Here is a 17,254-nt window from a genome sequence, read left to right on the forward strand (position 1 = left end):
CCTCTTACATCACCACATATTAGGCAGAGGTATACATGAAAAGGAAGGCTACAATTTCAACAGCTTTTACTGCACCTGTTGCTGCAAATGTCATTCCAACAGTAGAATTTGCATTTGCTTAGAATTATAGAAGAAGTTAAGAAGTAGCTGTAAGGGGGCATACTACGGGATGCTCATAGAAAGAGGAAGGAAGAAGGCAGGAATTTATTTATTGGATCTATGTGCTGCACATTTTAGCTGAAGACATCAGTGAGCACTTACAAACATTAAAACCAAAAACATTGGAAAGATAAAACAGTGATAACAATAATCATAGTTATAGTAAAAAAATAACATTAAATATTAAAAGTGGGCAAGAAAATAACAGGAATATCATAGGGAGAGGTAGAATCTTCTCTTAGTCTACTAATTAACCCCAGAGTGATACCTCCCCCTCCCCAAATATGGACAGTTATTTACGAATCATACAAAAGCACTATGATGAACCAATGTGTTTTAATTTAATAATGTAGAAATGCCATCTGAAAATTCAGTTCTTTCAAGTAACTGGGTTGCTTTCTTTTGCTATACAGTGATACCTTGTCTTACAAACTTAATTGGTTCCGGGACGAGGTTCTTAAGGTGAAAAGTTTGTAAGACAAAACAATGTTTCCCATAGGAATCAATGGAAAAGCAATTAATGCGTGCAAGCCCAAAATTCACCCCTTTTGCCAGCCGAAGGGCCCATTTTTTTGTGCTGCTGGGATTCCCCTGAGGCTCCCCTCCATGGGAAACCCCACCTCCAGACTTCTATGTTTTTGCGATGCTGCAGGGGAATCCCAGCAGGGGAATCCCAGCATCGCAAAAATGAGTGCTTTGCTGGCAACAGAAGTCTGGAGGTTGGGTTTCCCAGCGAAGGGAGCATCAGTGAAATCGCAGCATCGCAAAAACGGGTGCTTCGCTGGTAACGGAGGTCCAGAGGCGGGGCATCCCAGCAGCGGCAGTGGGTTTGTAAGGTGAAAATAGTTTGTAAAAAGAGGCAAAAAAATCTTAAACCCTGGGTTTGTATCTCGAAAAGTTTGTATGACGAGGCGTTTGTAAGACAAGGTATTACTGTATTTTTAAAACTGTATGCCTTCTACACTTATGTGAATAACACATAGTAGTGTTCTTCATCTTCTGGTGTTAATTCTGCAAAATTAAAGTGAAACTTATACCTGTCATGTCTGAGAGCCCTCATGTCAACATACACAGTGGTTGGGTCTGGCCCAGATGTTCCCTGCAAAAAAACAAACAAAAAAAACTTTCAGTTAGCTTCTGAAATAATAGGTTGTTTTTGTTTCTACATTTTAATTATTGTTACAATTTTAAAATAGCAAATCTGTTCTACTGTCACGATAAAATAAAACAAGGAACATTAGCAGGCTACATATCTGCCTGTATGTGGAGAGCTAATAATCTCTTCCTTGGTTTCGTCATCACAAACATAATTTCTAGTTGCTCACTTTCCTGAAAATGAGCCTCAATGGAAAAATAAAAAAAGGTGCCCAGGTTTGGCAAATTCTAAAGAAACAGAATTGACTGAAGACAACGCAGCCCATAAAGGTTCAAGATTAAATTTCCTGAGAACCAGATGCAAAAGTTTTATTTAACATTGAAAATATTCTAAGGCAAGATATTTGATTCCAACATATAGAAAATGAAGTTATTTTGTTACTTCAAAAAATATTACATTTAAAAAAAACGGCACACTGATTTGTTCGTGGCTATTTCACCCACAATGCAGCAATTATTTCTATGAATGCATGCATATGGTCGTTACAGAATACTTCTTTCTACTGAAAGACTGGGTTCACACACTACATTGAACCATAGTTTGTTGCCTGGGATCATACAAGCCAAAAACATGGTTTACAAATTACACAGATTGAATTTACACAGAATGCTAAATGAACAAACTGGCTTGGTATATCATATGAAATAGGTGGGTTCTTCCTGGTTCAGACTTATTCATCCGAATCGGTAGCATGCCGCTGGTGATGTCACGACAATGTCATGGAATCGCTTCTGTCGGTGCCGCCATCTCTTTTTTAAATTTTTTTTTTAATCTGCACATTCGTAAAAGCAGAGTTTCTGGCATTGTGCATGCGTCACCATGTTGTTTTCTACTTTTTTTAAAAAAGAAAAGTTTGGATCTTTTTGGCACTGTGCATGAGGCATGGCAATGCAGCATGGGAGGAAGTGAACTGACAGCAAAGTAAGTTAGAACCCACCCCTGAGGTGAAGTATCCCAAGAGAGACTTGAACCTCAGTGCAATTAAAAAGAAAAAAAAACTAATGGTGATTTGAGCTAAATACTATACAATGCAAACCAGGAAAGATTATCTGGATTAGAAACCAGATGCATTAAACCACATTGCTTTCTAACCACCTTCAGGTTCTACTCCAACACTGTCACTGCAAAGTCACTTCACATGTTTGGAGATGCTTTAAGACTTAAAGTGCCCAACCTGCCTGTGCAACTGGCTAAAAATGTGCATTTAAAGAAAGGCACATTCTTATTGGTTTGTTTTACAGTATAATTGTTATATAATTGTTGATACAAATTCCAAAATCTGGATATGTCAGCTCAATTACTATGGTGGGGAAAATTGGAGCAGATGTTATTATTTATTTATTTATTTATTTATTTATTTATTTATTTATTGGATTTGTATGCTGCCCCTCCGCAGACTCAGGGCGGCTAACAACAGCAATAAAACAGTATATAACAGTATATGTATTGCCTTCAGTACCTGAAGGAAAGTTGGACAATAAAGAAATGATAAATTATCTACAAATATTTTGTAAATGTCTATGTTGAAGAAGAATGGACATTGGACTTGGATTCTTGAGTGTCAAGACTGTTTTTTGGCACTTTATTTCTTGGCACTTGTGTTTTGTTTTGTTTTTGTTTTTTAAAAAAAACACTGGTTCTATGCTAAGGAAAGGAGGCATCTAAAAATGTATTAAACATTGACCAGCATCCCATTACCAAGAGAAGGGAAAGGAGGGCAAAATAAAATTATAGGAGGGCATCACTAGGCAACTTGGCATAATGTCAACACATTGTATTTTTGTGTTGGCATCCAGGGGTGCAGCTCTCAATGTAGTAATATACTCAGCTGCAGACTAGTGATCAGAGCAGGAGAAGCCCATTACCATGATTTAAAAAGAGGAAGAGTGGGAGATAAGCACTCTATAAATGCAGGTAGTCCTTAACTTACGACCACAACTGAACCCAAACTTTCTGTTGTTAAATGAGACACTTAAGTGAGCTTTGCCTCATTTTACAACCTCCCTTGCCACAGTTGTTAAGTGAATCACTGCAGTTAATAAGTTAGCAACCCGGTTGACCCATGATCCTGGGACACAGCAGTGGTCATAAATACGAACCAGTTGCCAAGTATCTGAATTTTGATTACAAGATGCTTCAAAGGTTGTCACTGTGAAAAACAGCGATAAGTGCCTTTGTAATGTTGAATGATCACTAAATGAACTGTTGAAAGTCGAAGAGTACCTGCATTGCATTAGGAACTGTTTTCATGATTGACCAGAAGCAGTTTATAGAGTTCAATTGTGACCATTTGTACAATAAGGGTCATCATACCCGGGTATTGTTTTTTTAGAACACATTCCCAAGCATGTTATGAAATATTGACTTGGGATAAAGACTATATCTGGATAATGGTTATTAATTATTTCATTTCTTTGTACAAAATATTATTTCCTTGACATTTCCTGGTCAGTTTTGGCTATTGCACTAAATCACACAAATCATGTGTATATCCCCACTCAAAGGTCTCCAGATTCCATCAAAGCTGCCCTTTGCCAGATGGATATTTTATGGAACAGGTAAATTCCCTACCTGCTCGCCCAGTTTCCCCAGCCCGTGTGGCTACAGCAGCAGGAATAGGGGGAGATGGGGAGAAGGAGAAACAATAACACATGGGGGAAAAAACATGAAGATAATAATAATAATTGAAAAAGAAATGGAAGTTGAGAGGAAAATAAAGAGAATTATGCACAATGAGTATAATAAAAGAAAAAACAACAACAACCCATGTCCAGTACAGTGGAACCCCGACATAAGAGCTGCTCTACTTAAGAGCAACTCGAGATAAGAGCTGGGAGGGGAGAGATATTTTTGTTCTACTTACAAGCCCAAATTCGAGATACAAGCGCCAAGGAGCTGTCTCCTGAAGCCAAACGCTAACTTCCGCGTTCGGCTTCAGGAGACAGCTGCGAAGCGGCACGCGTGTTTTAAAAGGTTGCAGCCGGCCTGGGGGGCTCGGGGGGTGCTTGCAGCTTTCTTTCTTGCTCTTTTTCTTTCTCTCTTTTACCTTCCCTTCCTCTATTTCTTCTTTTCTTTCTCCTTCCCACCTTCTTCCCTCCCTCCCTCCCTTCACTCATTCCTCTCTTACTCTCCCCTTTCATAGGTTTCCTTGCTTCCTTCCTCTGTTCCTGTCCCTTCCCTCTTTCCTTCCTTCCTTCCCACCCTCCATCCATTCATTCACCCATTCCTCTCTTGATCGCTTAAAGCCGGTCCCTGGTGCAAAAAGGGTTGGGGACCTCTGTCCTACAGGATTGGGTGGCAGAGAAGTTGAACATATGTAAATTTAAAAGTTTAAGAAAGTTTACAAGTTAAGTGAAAGAAACTTCATTATTCATTTATATGTACATGTACATTTCTTCATTAAAAACATGTCTTTCTGCATAATTTAGACTAACTTTGTGAGTTTTTTGAGGGCTGGAACCAATTAAAATTATTTACATTAATTCCTATGGGGAAAAGTCGTTCGAGATAAGAGCTGCTCGACTTAAGAGCCCAGGTCCGGAACGAATTAAACTCGTATCTCGAGGTACCACTGTATAAGGATTTTATAAATGATATTTATTATTTAAAGATCTAGAAATGAAAATAAGATGGAAGTGCCATTTTAATAGCGCAAACAGGAGCGGCAGACATATGTAGACTTTCCAATTTTTAACAAATAAAAGTTCAGCAGTTTAAGAGACATTATAGACACTATTGTTTGAGGGCATTGTGTGGAAACCTTACTTTTCAGATGAAACGGTGCCATACTATACCTTCACATTTCGATAATTGCCATAGCTTTTTCAAAAGATTAAAATGAAATGGAACACTCCTTTGTTAAGCCTGAAAAGCACATCTGCGCTTACAGGAAGGAACAAGTCATCCATCTTGAGAAGACGATCCAGCTCTTACTTTTCAATGGATAATTCTATCATGACCACCTGCCTTCTGATACACACAAATTTGCCTCTATGAATGAAACGGAGCCAGGAAGTTCTCTATTCCCCATACTGAAGTATAAATTTGCTAAGAAATTTCAGTTATAAGGATGCTGCTTCCTCAGGGCAAAAATGATACACCCAGTGGTGGGCTAGGAGCCGGAATGCTAAATTGCGCTTGCTGCCGCGGCTCGTGAGTTCTTGCGGGGCCAGTGTGATTTTGCTTCCGCACCTGTGGAGGTAGCAAAATTGCGCACAGAGCCACAGGTGCGCCCGTGTTTCAGCATGCACTGAAGCAAAAAAACCTCGCTGAAACACGGGCACACCTGTGGCTTTGTGCGCAATTTTGCTACCTCCACAGGTGCGGAAGCAAAACCGGGCTGGCCCCCCAAGAACTTAGGAGCCACGGCGGTGAGCGCAATTTAGCATTCCAGCCCGTAGCTCACTGCTAGATACACCCATATCAGCAGCAGGTTGTTCCCAGTTCTAACTGGTGGAGCCAGCGGTGGGGAGGCATGCAGAAGCATTTGTCTGTGCATGCAAAGGTTTTACAACCCACTTCTGCCCCAAATCTTTTTGCTTCATTGTAAGTGAAGGTAGACTATTAAAGCAGGGCTCTCCAATCTTGGTAACTTTAAGACTTGTACACTTCAGCTCCCAGATTTCAACTCCCAGCTGGCTGAGGAACTCTGGGAGTTGAAGTCCACAAGTCCTAAAGTTGCCAAGGTTGGAGAGCCTCGTACTAGAGCATGAAATTAGCTCCGTGGGGAATCTGAGACTACTTTTGTTGTAACAGACCCCAGCAAGTCTGATTGTGCTGCATCTCTTCCTCCTTCTCTTTATATGTCAGCAAATTAAAGAGTCATCTATCTGAGCCAGTTCTAAAAGTTATCTTGTTTTGGATTTTTGGGGGGACAATAGAATCACTCTGACAAGATCACCTCTAATAAATCAGGCCTGTTACAGTTCTACTATTTATTTATTTATTAGATTTGTATGCCGCCCCTCTATGTAGACTTGGGGCGGCTAACAACAATAGTGAAACAATATGAACAAATCTAATGTTTAAGTTAATTTAAAAAACCCTTATTTAAGAAACCAATCATACACACAGACATACCATGCATAAATTTTATAAGCCATGGGGGAGGGGATATCTCAAGTCCCCCATGTCTGACGACAGAGGTAGGTTTTAAGGAGCTTACAAAAGGCAAGGAGGAATGGGGCAACTCTGATCTCTGGGGGGAGTTGGTTCCAGAGGGTCGGGGCCGCCACAGAGAAGGCTCTTCCCCTGGGTCCCGCCAGACGGCATTGTTTAGTCGCTGGGACCTGGAGAAGGCCAACTCTGTGGGACCTAACTGGTTGCTGGGATTCCTGTGGCAGAAGGCGGTCCCGGAGATATTCTGGTCCTATGCATGAAGGGCTTTATAGGTCATGAGAGAATTGGACTGGGACTTGGTTTATTTCTCAGATGCTATTTGGAACGCTGACACACCCATTCTAACAATGACACTAAAGTAAGTACTTAAACAAATACCAAGATATGGCAGCAAACAGATAAAATTGATGAGGTTCATCTCTAGTTCAGCATAGTGCAAAAATAATACACACCTAACTTATAGGACTGTAATAAAATGTTTATGAGGCTTACTACAGTACTGTGATTACAAATAGCTTTTTCTAAAATAGGATTACAGGGAACCCTCAACTTCATTTAATAACAGTTTGAAGTAATGATTATGATTATGATTGTTTATTAGATTTGTATGCTGCCCCTCTCCGTAGACTCATGATGGGCATGGCAAGGTTGTTTTATGGCCTGTAAAACTCTTCTGTCACAAATTGTGCCCCCGCTCCCCCACCCCAGGGTCCACTCAGAAGATTCAGCGCAGGCTTTCTACGACTGCTTTTCCACTCAGCTGCTTGGATTTCACAGGGGGAATTGTTATTTCCTTCATGGAAAGACACTCAGGTATGGCCTGCCTTGGGGTTCTCGGATTCACTCCACCCACCCCACCGTAAGAACATAAGAAGAGCTATGCTGAATCAGGCCAAAGCCCATCGAGTCCAGCATTCTTTGTCACACAGTGGCCCACCAATTGTACATCTTGAGCAGAAAGAGAAGGCAAAATCCTCCCTTTCCCTTGACCCCCAACAAATGGTACCCAAGGGAATCCTGCCTGCCTCAACCAACATAGAGGCGCCACTTGGACATCCGTTTCAATAACCACTGATACACTTGTATCCATGAATCTGTCTAATCCTGCCTTGAAGCTATCCAGGCTGACAGCTGCCACGGCCTCTTCTGGAAGTGAATTCCATAAACCAATGACCCTCTGGGTGAAGAAATATTTCCCTTTATTTGTCCTTACTTTCTTACCTGTGAGTCATACCCTGAGGCATCCCCGCATCCCTACCTGGGACTCTGTCCAGTTAGTGAAGCAGTTATGTAACACCCACTTTGCTTAATGACAAAGATTCACATCCCAGTTGTAATTATAAGGAAAGGAGTTATGATATTAATACTAAATTCTGTAATTATTTTTCTCTTCTGGACAATATAAACTTCCCAGTAGGGTTGGACTTCAAAAACTGTAATGGCTGGTTATTGGGAGTTTAAGATATCAGGCAGATATCAGATTGGGATAAATATTTTAGGTATTGGCATTACATCAATTTCTAATACTATCCATAATAACTGAGTAATATTAGAGTGGTTTTAAGGCACTACATACTGTATATTCAAGTCCTTATTTCTACAGACAAGATTTAAAAAAAAGATTTTTATATACCGAGCATAAAGATTTGGGATGAGTTTTACAAGTTACAAATTAAGGAAAATTCATACTGTATTGCTTTCATCCTGAAGACAGACTAAATGTTTTAAATGTAACGTAAAAAGAATTATGGAAAAACCCCCGAAAGGATATATGCTTACACTATGAAAAAGGAACATCTTTTTACACTTGCAATGATTAAGGAAGTAACTAACCATCTTAAGTGAAACCTGATTGTTTTCCCTTAAGAAAGGACTGCTTTTCCAATTTTTGTCAACAGGAGAGCGGGGAGGAGAGATAGAGAGAGAGAACGCCTTACCTGCAAACATATAGCCAAGTTAACTCTGCAGCCAAAGGATGTGCTAACAGCCCTGGGATGGAGGCCCAGATCTTTAAAAAGCTTTGAAAAAGATTGTGTCAGAGCTATTCGGGGTCGTTCTTCTGCCACAACCACACATGTCCGCACCCTTGACAAGTCCAGCCCTCTTGCCTGGAAACAAAGGACAAACTCCGGTCATTTTAAGAATAGTGTTGACATTTGGACAGATGAAATAGCCAAGACATCAGAAGCAGAATGAACTTTGGGTTACAAAACTAACTGAATTTTGGAATAAGTGGCGACATCATGATAATAAATGTTGCAGATGTTTTTGCCAATGCTTCCAAGTTTCCCAATCTTGGCACTTAAAATATGTGGATTCTTAGAATAGAATAGAATAGAATAGAATAGAATAGAATTCTTTTATTGGCCAAGTGTGATTGCACACACAAGGAATTTGTCTTTGGTGCATATGCTCTCAGTGTACATAAAAGAAAAAGATACATTTATCAAGAATCGTGAAGTACAACACTTAGTGATTGTCATAGGGGTCAAATAAGAAATGAGGAAACAATTAATATTAATAAAAATCTCAAGAATACAAGCAACAAGTCATACAGTCATAAGTGGGAGGAAATGGGTGATAGGAATGATGAGAAAAAACTATGGTGGTAGTAGTAGTGTAGACTCAGTAAATAGTTTGATAGTATTGAGCGAATTATTTGTTTAGCAGAGTGATGGCATTCAGGAAAAAGCTGTTCTTATGTCTAGTTTTCTTGGTGTGCAGAACTCTATAGTGACGTATTGAGGGTAAGACTTGAAACAGTTTAAGTCCAGAATGCGAGAGGTCAATAAATATTTTCGCAGTCCTCTTTTTGATTTGTGCAGTATACAGGTCCCCAATGGAAGGCAGGTTGGTAGCAATTGTTTTTTTGGTTTTTTTTGCAGTTGTGATTATCTTTTCAGGCAACACACTGGCTGCAGAATTCTGGGTATTGAAACTGACATGGTAGAGTATGTTGCTAGGGAATTCTGGGAGCTGTATCATTCCATATATGTTAAAGTTGTTATGGTCTCACCTACCTATAATTCTGCATTAGGGGGAATAGAAACTGTTTATTGTTTTTGGTTTACCCATTCTACAAGCAACACAAATTCAATTCTTAGCCTGTTTTGAACGGATAGAGGATGGAGCAATAACTATAATACAACTTTGTTAGCCATTTTGAATCCTATTTCTTAGAAAAGGCAGATTGGCTTAAAAACCTCATATGCAACAAAATCTAAAGATGGGTTTCAATCAAAAGTTGAAAATGTGTGAGCTCACGCACCAAGCTATGATTTAACTTTGACCAAATTCACACAAAGTGGAAAGTAGAACTCCTCTTGCTCAGTTAAAGATGTACTTCAAGCCTTGATTCATAAAGACAATAGTTTATCAACAATATATACAGTGATATCAAAATGGGGCGAAGAAGCCCAGGCAACATAGGCTATTAGGGAAAAAGAAAAGGAAGTGAACAAAGATTCCTCACCTTCAAAGATTCTGTTTGTGAACCAAGGCCCTTGGTACAAAGCTCCATAACCGAATAGGAACAAAAGGTATCTCTTACTTTGTACTGGCTCACAGCCAGAAGCCATAGAGCAGGTGTAGTTTCCAATTCTGAGGGAGGAATTAAAATAGACTGGTGTCCTGAATAAACGCTGTAAAGATACAAGATTGGTTAATGCCATGACGAGAAATCTGTCTTGAGACCAGAAGATGTCAAATTGAAAAGGAAATTATTTTTTCAAAATCCTGGAAGGAGACAGGGCTGTTAGCTCAGGGTTGGATAATCTCAAGCCTTCCAGATGTTACTCAATTGGTTTACAATTGCTCCATCAAGAATAGCCAATGGTCGTGGATCTTGACTACTATAGAAGTGCAGCAACTGCCAGGGGTCTATAGTTTCCCCATAGCTTGTAAATGACTATTCCTTTGAGGAAATCGTCTTTAGCAAGCTACAAGATTCTTTTCTGTGCTTCTGGGATTTGGAAGAAACATGGATTGACTGAGCAAGTGGTTCAATTGACCAGATTGCTCACCTTGTGAAATGATTAACAGATAACGTTATAAGAATATAGGGATGCTAAGGATGGTAAGGAAAGTCCTTTGCCTACAAAATATCCCATATTTAATTGCTGAGAAATGGCTTGGAAATCTCTCGTCACTTCTTTTTTCTGGAATGTCATCCTATGTAATTCTGAGATTTCTAGATAGTTTAATTATTAATAGCATCTGATTCCGGTTGACTTTTTAAGATCTGATCAGATAATGCTGCTATTTAGATGGGATATTTGCACAGGTCCTTTTTTAGTAAAATGAGAAAACTAGAGGATGGCTTTTAAGTCACTTAAAGAATCTATTGGTCTTTGCAGAAATGCAATTAATGACGCCCTCCAACAAACTATCTATATCCTACTTGAAACACACCACTCTAGAGGGGATTTCTAATCTTATTTTATTATTTTATTTCTGTGAGTTGCTATTTTTACATTTGTCCTACATCCTTTTGGTGAAATGTGCAATGTTTAGAAAAATACAAATCCACGTTTCAAACCATCTCATGTTGCAAACTCATGCTTTCGGTAGAATTTAAATGTGAATGCTTCAACCATATTGCATATATGGCTAGCATACATTAAACACTGCTTGTTGCACATGCAGCAACAGATAGCTTCATACATGCCACCAAAAAAACCTCGAACAAGACTAGATTCAGTATGAGGTATGAATCAATTTTGCATCAAGGCAAGTTTATGTATAACTATTTAAATGGATCTGGTTTATTAATGAAAATTCAGGTCCTAGCCTTTCCTAACTATGGAAGTCAGGGAAGCCACAGATTCAATATTTTCAATTCTGAGCAGAAACATCATTTTAGGAATCTTCCCAAAGTGAAAACGCCAGTCAAAGAACTTAGATTTGCTGCATGAAAAAAAGTGCTCTCCCACCTTATGTGGCTGTTGTTAGTTTTGAAAAATTTATTTATCCAAAAGAAAATTTAATGTTTTAGACAGTTCACAAATTCAGACATAATCATGAATATAAGGAAATTATAACAACTCAGTCTCCATATTTTTTTTTTAAAAAAATCTTGACAGGTATTCCAGACTTCAGAATCATTACTAAAGTGAAGAGCTGATAGAATAAACGTATTTAGAAAGCCTTAAAAATTCTTCTCAAACCTAAAAACATGGCAGGGGGAAAAATGACAATACAATGAAGCCCAGCACTATGTCTTTGGCACAAACAGTTAAACAGGTTTAAAAAGATTAATGTCCATGAACTCACGTTGGCCTGACAATTGTTGTTCAACTTATGACCAGAATGCATCAATCTTTGACAAACATTTCCAGGAAATCCTGCTGGAGTGGGTGGCCAATTGATAGGAATCTGGAGAATTTTTGATAGAGGTCTATTGCTCTGCTTTGCAAGGTTTCTTTTCATTATTATTTTATACCCTTTGGGACATAAAATAAAAACAAAAGCAAAACTTTGCAAAACCATGCAATACAGCCATGACTTACCAATGGGCTGGCTCCATGCTCCAAGGGGTTTTCCTTAGTAGTTTGAAAGTCTCAGAATGCTGCATTCTGGGACATCACAATGGAGCAGGCCAGCACAACTTCATAGCATCTATAACAGGGATAAACAGATGGTTTTATTGTATTATTATGTTTTATATAGAAGTATAAATTTGGCTGCTTGTGCTCAGATTGCAAACCCTGGGTATCTAGGGTCCAATCCCTTTTTACATTCCTATAGCAGTGATTAATGGCAATGATACCAAACTGGAATAAAAACAATATTGCCCCAAACTGGTACCCAATTTAAATTTACTTCAAGTGTATTCAAGAACTTCATCATAGGTTTAAGAGAGAGACAACTCTTGAAATAAAGTTAATCAACTGTATTTGTTCTAATGCCTATGCAACAGAGTTGAGAACTCTGTTTCAAAATGTATCAAGTAGTCCTCAACTTATGACCACAACTGAGTCCCAAATTTATGTTGCTGAGCAAGACATTTGTTAAGTGAATTTTATCCTCTTTTATGACCTTTTTGCCACAGTTGTTAACTGTATCATTGCAGTAACATGATTGATAAATGGATTCCCCATTGACTTTGCTTGCCAGAAAGTCACAGAAGATAAGTACACGACAGCAAACTGTCGTAAGTAGGAACCACTGCCCTTAAAATTTTGACCACAAGGGAATGATTAGATGGTCAGATCATTTTCTATTGTGGCTTGATTTTAAGGCTCCAATCCTTAAAGGGAGGCGGAACTGATTAGGAGGTTCTGCCCCAGACGCCTGATAAATCCAGAAGGTTTTCAAAGGGCGCTTGGGGTTTTGCCGAATTCACTTGTATACAGTTCAGCAGAGTCTATTGCTGTAGCCTGGAATATGGTTGCGACGGAGGCTCTAGAACGAATTGTGCCTTTGCGACCTCTCTCTGGCAACAGACCCGGAGATCTCCTTGGTATACCGAGGAGCTCTGGGGAATGAAATGCCAGAAGAGAAGTCTGGAGAACGTTGGAGAAAGAACAGATCCGAATCTGACCGAACATTTATAAAAGTTCATATTAAGATTTACAAAGTGGTGATCAGGTCGACAAGACATGCTTACAATGTCGTCTTGATTGTGTCTGCGGAATCCTGCCCGGCTGCCCTATTTAGGGTGACTTGCTCCCTCCTTAATCTGGGGAGAGTTGAGGAACCCTTGCAGGGTAGTGCTGAGGCATTTAACAAGTTTTTCACAGATAAAATCGCTCAGATCCAGAATGATCTTGACTCCAATGGGAGTACAGAGTCGGCTGACAACGAGTCAGTCAAGGTGACAGGGGCTCGTCTTAGTCCACCTGTTTGGAGCGAGTTTGACCTGGTGACACCTGATGAAGTGGACAAGGCCATTGGATCTTTGAATTCTACCACCTGTTTGTTGGATCCGTGTCCCTCCTGGCTGGCTTCGGCTAGTAGGGAGGTGACATGGAGCTGGGTCCAGGAGATTACCAACACTTCTTTGAGGGAGGGGTCCTTCCCGGCTCCCTATAAGGAGGCACTTGTGCGCTCCGCCCTCAAGAACCAATTAATGTTTTTAGTAGGATTGTTAAATGAATGGTAATGGAAGTTTTTAAAATAGATTTTTATGGATTGTTTTTATGTATTAATTGGATTGATTTTATTATTGTCTCTTTATATATGTTGTGAGTTGCCCAGAGTCCTTGGAGAGAGGCGGCATACAAATCTGTTGTGATTCCGTCTGAGGCCCCTCAGGGAACGGCTGATCCTCTGCCGGCTTCCTGCTCAGAGGGGGAGGATGAGGAACAGGAGGTTCAGGCAGACGGGGAGGAGGAATCTCAGGCTGAGGGAGAGGGAGGACAGCCAGAGTCCCCCGAGGGGGAGCTCTCCCCAGCAAGCAGCCTGGATTCCTTAGATGAAAATGCACAAGCAATCATCGATCTCCGGCAGAGAAGAGCAACACAACGAAGGGGACAATTAGCCAGGTACTTTCAGCACTAAAGAGGCAACAGCTGGGTTTGGGTGTGGTGCTCTCTGGAAAGGCTGAAAAGGCAGACCCACCCTTCCTGGCTTGTGGAGTATTATCTTTGGGAGTCCTGGGACCTGGCTGTGATCTTTGGCGTCTTGGAATTCTGGTTTGTGACTTTGAATACTGAAACCTTGGGGGGAAAAGGTGTGGGTCTTATTCTCTACAGTGGTGGGTGTGCCAGAAAGAAGTCTGCTGTATTGTCTGGCCGTCAGGATTCTGCTGTGAAGTCTCATAGCCTGCCTGTTGGGAAGAACAGGTTTTTCTCTGTGTTTATTTTTCAAACTATAAAGTGCCTTTGTTTGTACCAGCGTGTCTGGCTGTTTTTTCCAGTTGGTGTTGAAGTCTGGGGGCACCCAGACAGAACACAAATCAAATTAATTAATTAATTAAATAAATAAATAAATTATAAAGGTGAAAAATGGTCATAGGTCATTCTTTTTAGTGCCATTATAATCTTGAACAGTCACTAAAGTAATGGTTATAAATCAAGGACTACGTGTATAATTTTTTTGTAATAGACAGACATGAATGGTTTGCCTATTCCTATTTTTGTACATTAAAAGTTGGAAATATAGTTTTTGAAATAAGATTCTTAGAATCTCTTAGCAGAAATGGTATTCGAGTTCTTTTTCAGGAAATGCTTTTGGAACAATACTTATAAACAAGTTTGGCAGGAAGCAAAAGGACATTTTGTGTTAAGTTTCCAATTGCTTAAAATATTTAGGAAAACTGGGGGAGAGATATGAACTTAAATCCTGTACGCTAAGAAAAAATGGGTTGGAAATATGGGTTTCCTTTTCTTTCAGTGGACATGATTACCATACTAGTCTCCCTCTCTTTATATATCCTTTTGTTAACAATGAATTACAGGTTTTATTTCCAAAGTTGGTATATGCCACACTTATGTAATGTCTCAGTAGCCAAAGCAGCTTTATCCACAGGGAGAGATTAGCCAGTCTGGAGAAATGTGAAGAACTGTGTTGAAAAAGAAAGTATGGATATGATCTTCCCTAAAAAGCACTCCAGTGAGAGTTAGTGGCAACATGGAATAGTATATATATATATATAAATGAATGGTTATCTTAAACTCTGAAGAGGATTGTTCCATCCAGCAACATTTTCTTGTAACTAGCTAAAATGCCTGCTTACTCAAATATAATAAGACACTATGAATCCATTTACCCTCTTAATTTTGCCTCTAGAACTGATAGGTTGGCCTTCAAACTGTAATCTAGCTTCACTCTTTGTTTTGGTATGTCAATGGATCCTTTTCCTGGGAAATAATATACTGGGTCCTTACCCGCTGTACACATACAAACAGAATTCAGCAGTAATGTCCTGCCACTTCCAAAAAAAGATACTTGACAGTTCTCATCAGGCAAACCTACCTACAGAGGCACCAAAGGACAAATCCCAGTCCACAATAGGGATCCAAACAAATTGCAACTTCTCTAGAAGGATAAAGTTCACATTGCAGCTTAATAGAACGACAAAAGGCACTAGTGGCTGCATGAGACATCTGGAAAGAAGAAGAAAAAACAGTAATCAGATAATTAAACTATGCCATTCTGTGGGGTTGCTTCTGAAGCATTGCCAGATCCTAAGTTAGTAACAGAATAAAAATAATCATTCCCCCATCTCTTCCCTTTGTACTCTCATTTCTATCTCCTAGAAGCAAACCCTCACTGAATCTTTTCCACACTATTAAAATTAATGTTTTCAAAGAAGAACAATCAATCAAAGTGGCAAACGAAAAACAAACAGAAAGTGACTCATTGTGGTTTTGATTTCTAGGCTGTACTCCAGAAATTATGTGGAATCCCGAAGAGGAGGGTAAAAATAGAAAGTGCTTCAGATGGCAGACATGGGTCAGTAAAAGACCAAATGCTTTAACATAGAAAAAGTTAAGACTTTCCAACTAGTGTCAGTTAAAGAAGGTTCTACTATGTGAAAAAACTCAGAAACTAGCTCTTGCTGTCTTGGCTTTATCCTAATGTCACAATATTAGGTGTTGGATCTCTTGTGAAAATTGCAGAAAAGTAGACATGGGGGATTTCTCCCTCTCCCAAAAATAAAATAAATCATGGAAATAACAGTTAAGGAAAAATAAGTGATAAGTCTTCTTCCCCACATGTGTCTTATCCAGATGTAGGTCTTGACTTATCCAGTGTGAGTGTATAATTCTTACCTTCACCCCTGCTAACATTCCAGTTGTAGATACACTGAAATCGAGATAAGCCAGCATGTCAGGATTTGAAGGTTTGAAGATCTGAGGAGGCCGTTTCTTTGGCAAATCATCTATGAAGAAAAAGGGAGACATGATTCTTGTGGCATTGTGAAAGGTGCAAAAATTCGCAACAGAACAAAGATATATAACCAAACAAATATGCAACATACCTGTGTCTAATATAGGTGGCCACGTTCTGACATCCACTGCTGCTGCTGCCTCCCGAGACCGTAATAATTTACATATTAATTGTGTTGTCATTAAACAAGCAGAGCGACTCACCTGGGAATTTCAGCAGAAAGAGAAAGAAGAGATATAAATCTCTACACTTTATTTTTTGTTAAATTATATCCCACTTTTGGAGACTGTTTAGACAGGTTCTTACATTTTTCTTGCCAAAGTTTTTGTAAATGGTTTGCCATTGCCTCCTTCCTAGGGTTGATAGAGTGTGACTGGATCAAGTTCCCCAGTTGGCTTTGTATTTAAGGCAGGACTAGAACTTAGAGTTTTTCTGTTTCCACCCAGATGCTGTGACCATTACACCCAATCGCTGTTTTGCTTCTCATTACAAGTCAAATATATTTCACTTTAAAAGGTACATCTTCAGTTTAAAAAGAACATCTCTTCCAAATATTTTCAAGGTAAGACATACAATATAGGTTCCACTGTCAGACTTTCTACTAAATCTGCACTTCTATTCTACTAGTTTTTCTCATCATTCCTTTCACCCATTTCCTCCCATGTAACTTGTTGCTTATATCCTAAGATTTTTATTAATATTGCTTCTTCATTGCTTATTTGACCCCTATGACAATCATTAAGTGTTGTACCACATGATTCTTGACAAACATATATTTTATTTTATGTACACTGAGAGCATATGCACCAAGACAAATTCCTTGTGTGTCCAATCACACTTGGCCAATAAAAGTTCTATTCTATTCTATTCTTTGCCCCCGAAAAAAAAAAAAGATAATGTAGAATTTATTGGTATAGCCATTATACCAATAAAGGAGAATACAGTGGCACCTCTACTTACAAACTTAATTTGTTCCATGATCAGGTT

General features: G+C 39.3%; 1 protein-coding gene across 4 annotated transcripts in view; it reads right to left on the reverse strand.

Moving 5' to 3' along the window:
- The window catches only part of LOC139154351 (disco-interacting protein 2 homolog C), a 416,316-nt gene that overhangs the window by 13,822 nt on the left and 385,240 nt on the right, over nt 1-17,254 (reverse strand). For 3 of the 4 annotated variants that reach the window (XM_070728824.1, XM_070728823.1, XM_070728822.1), the window contains 6 exons: nt 16,359-16,470; nt 16,150-16,259; nt 15,350-15,480; nt 9,906-10,074; nt 8,371-8,541; nt 1,197-1,258 (listed from right to left, as the gene is read on the reverse strand). In XM_070728824.1, coding sequence (XP_070584925.1) covers nt 1,197-1,258; nt 8,371-8,541; nt 9,906-10,074; nt 15,350-15,480; nt 16,150-16,259; nt 16,359-16,470 — 755 coding nt within the window. Of the gene's footprint in view, nt 1-1,196; nt 1,259-8,370; nt 8,542-9,905; nt 10,075-11,983; nt 12,050-15,349; nt 15,481-16,149; nt 16,260-16,358; nt 16,471-17,254 lie in introns of those variants that run through there. The other variant, XM_070728826.1, reaches the window with a different exon arrangement.

Source organism: Erythrolamprus reginae, chromosome Z, assembly GCF_031021105.1.
Source record: "Erythrolamprus reginae isolate rEryReg1 chromosome Z, rEryReg1.hap1, whole genome shotgun sequence".
NCBI classification, from domain to species: Eukaryota; Metazoa; Chordata; class Lepidosauria; order Squamata; family Dipsadidae; genus Erythrolamprus; species Erythrolamprus reginae.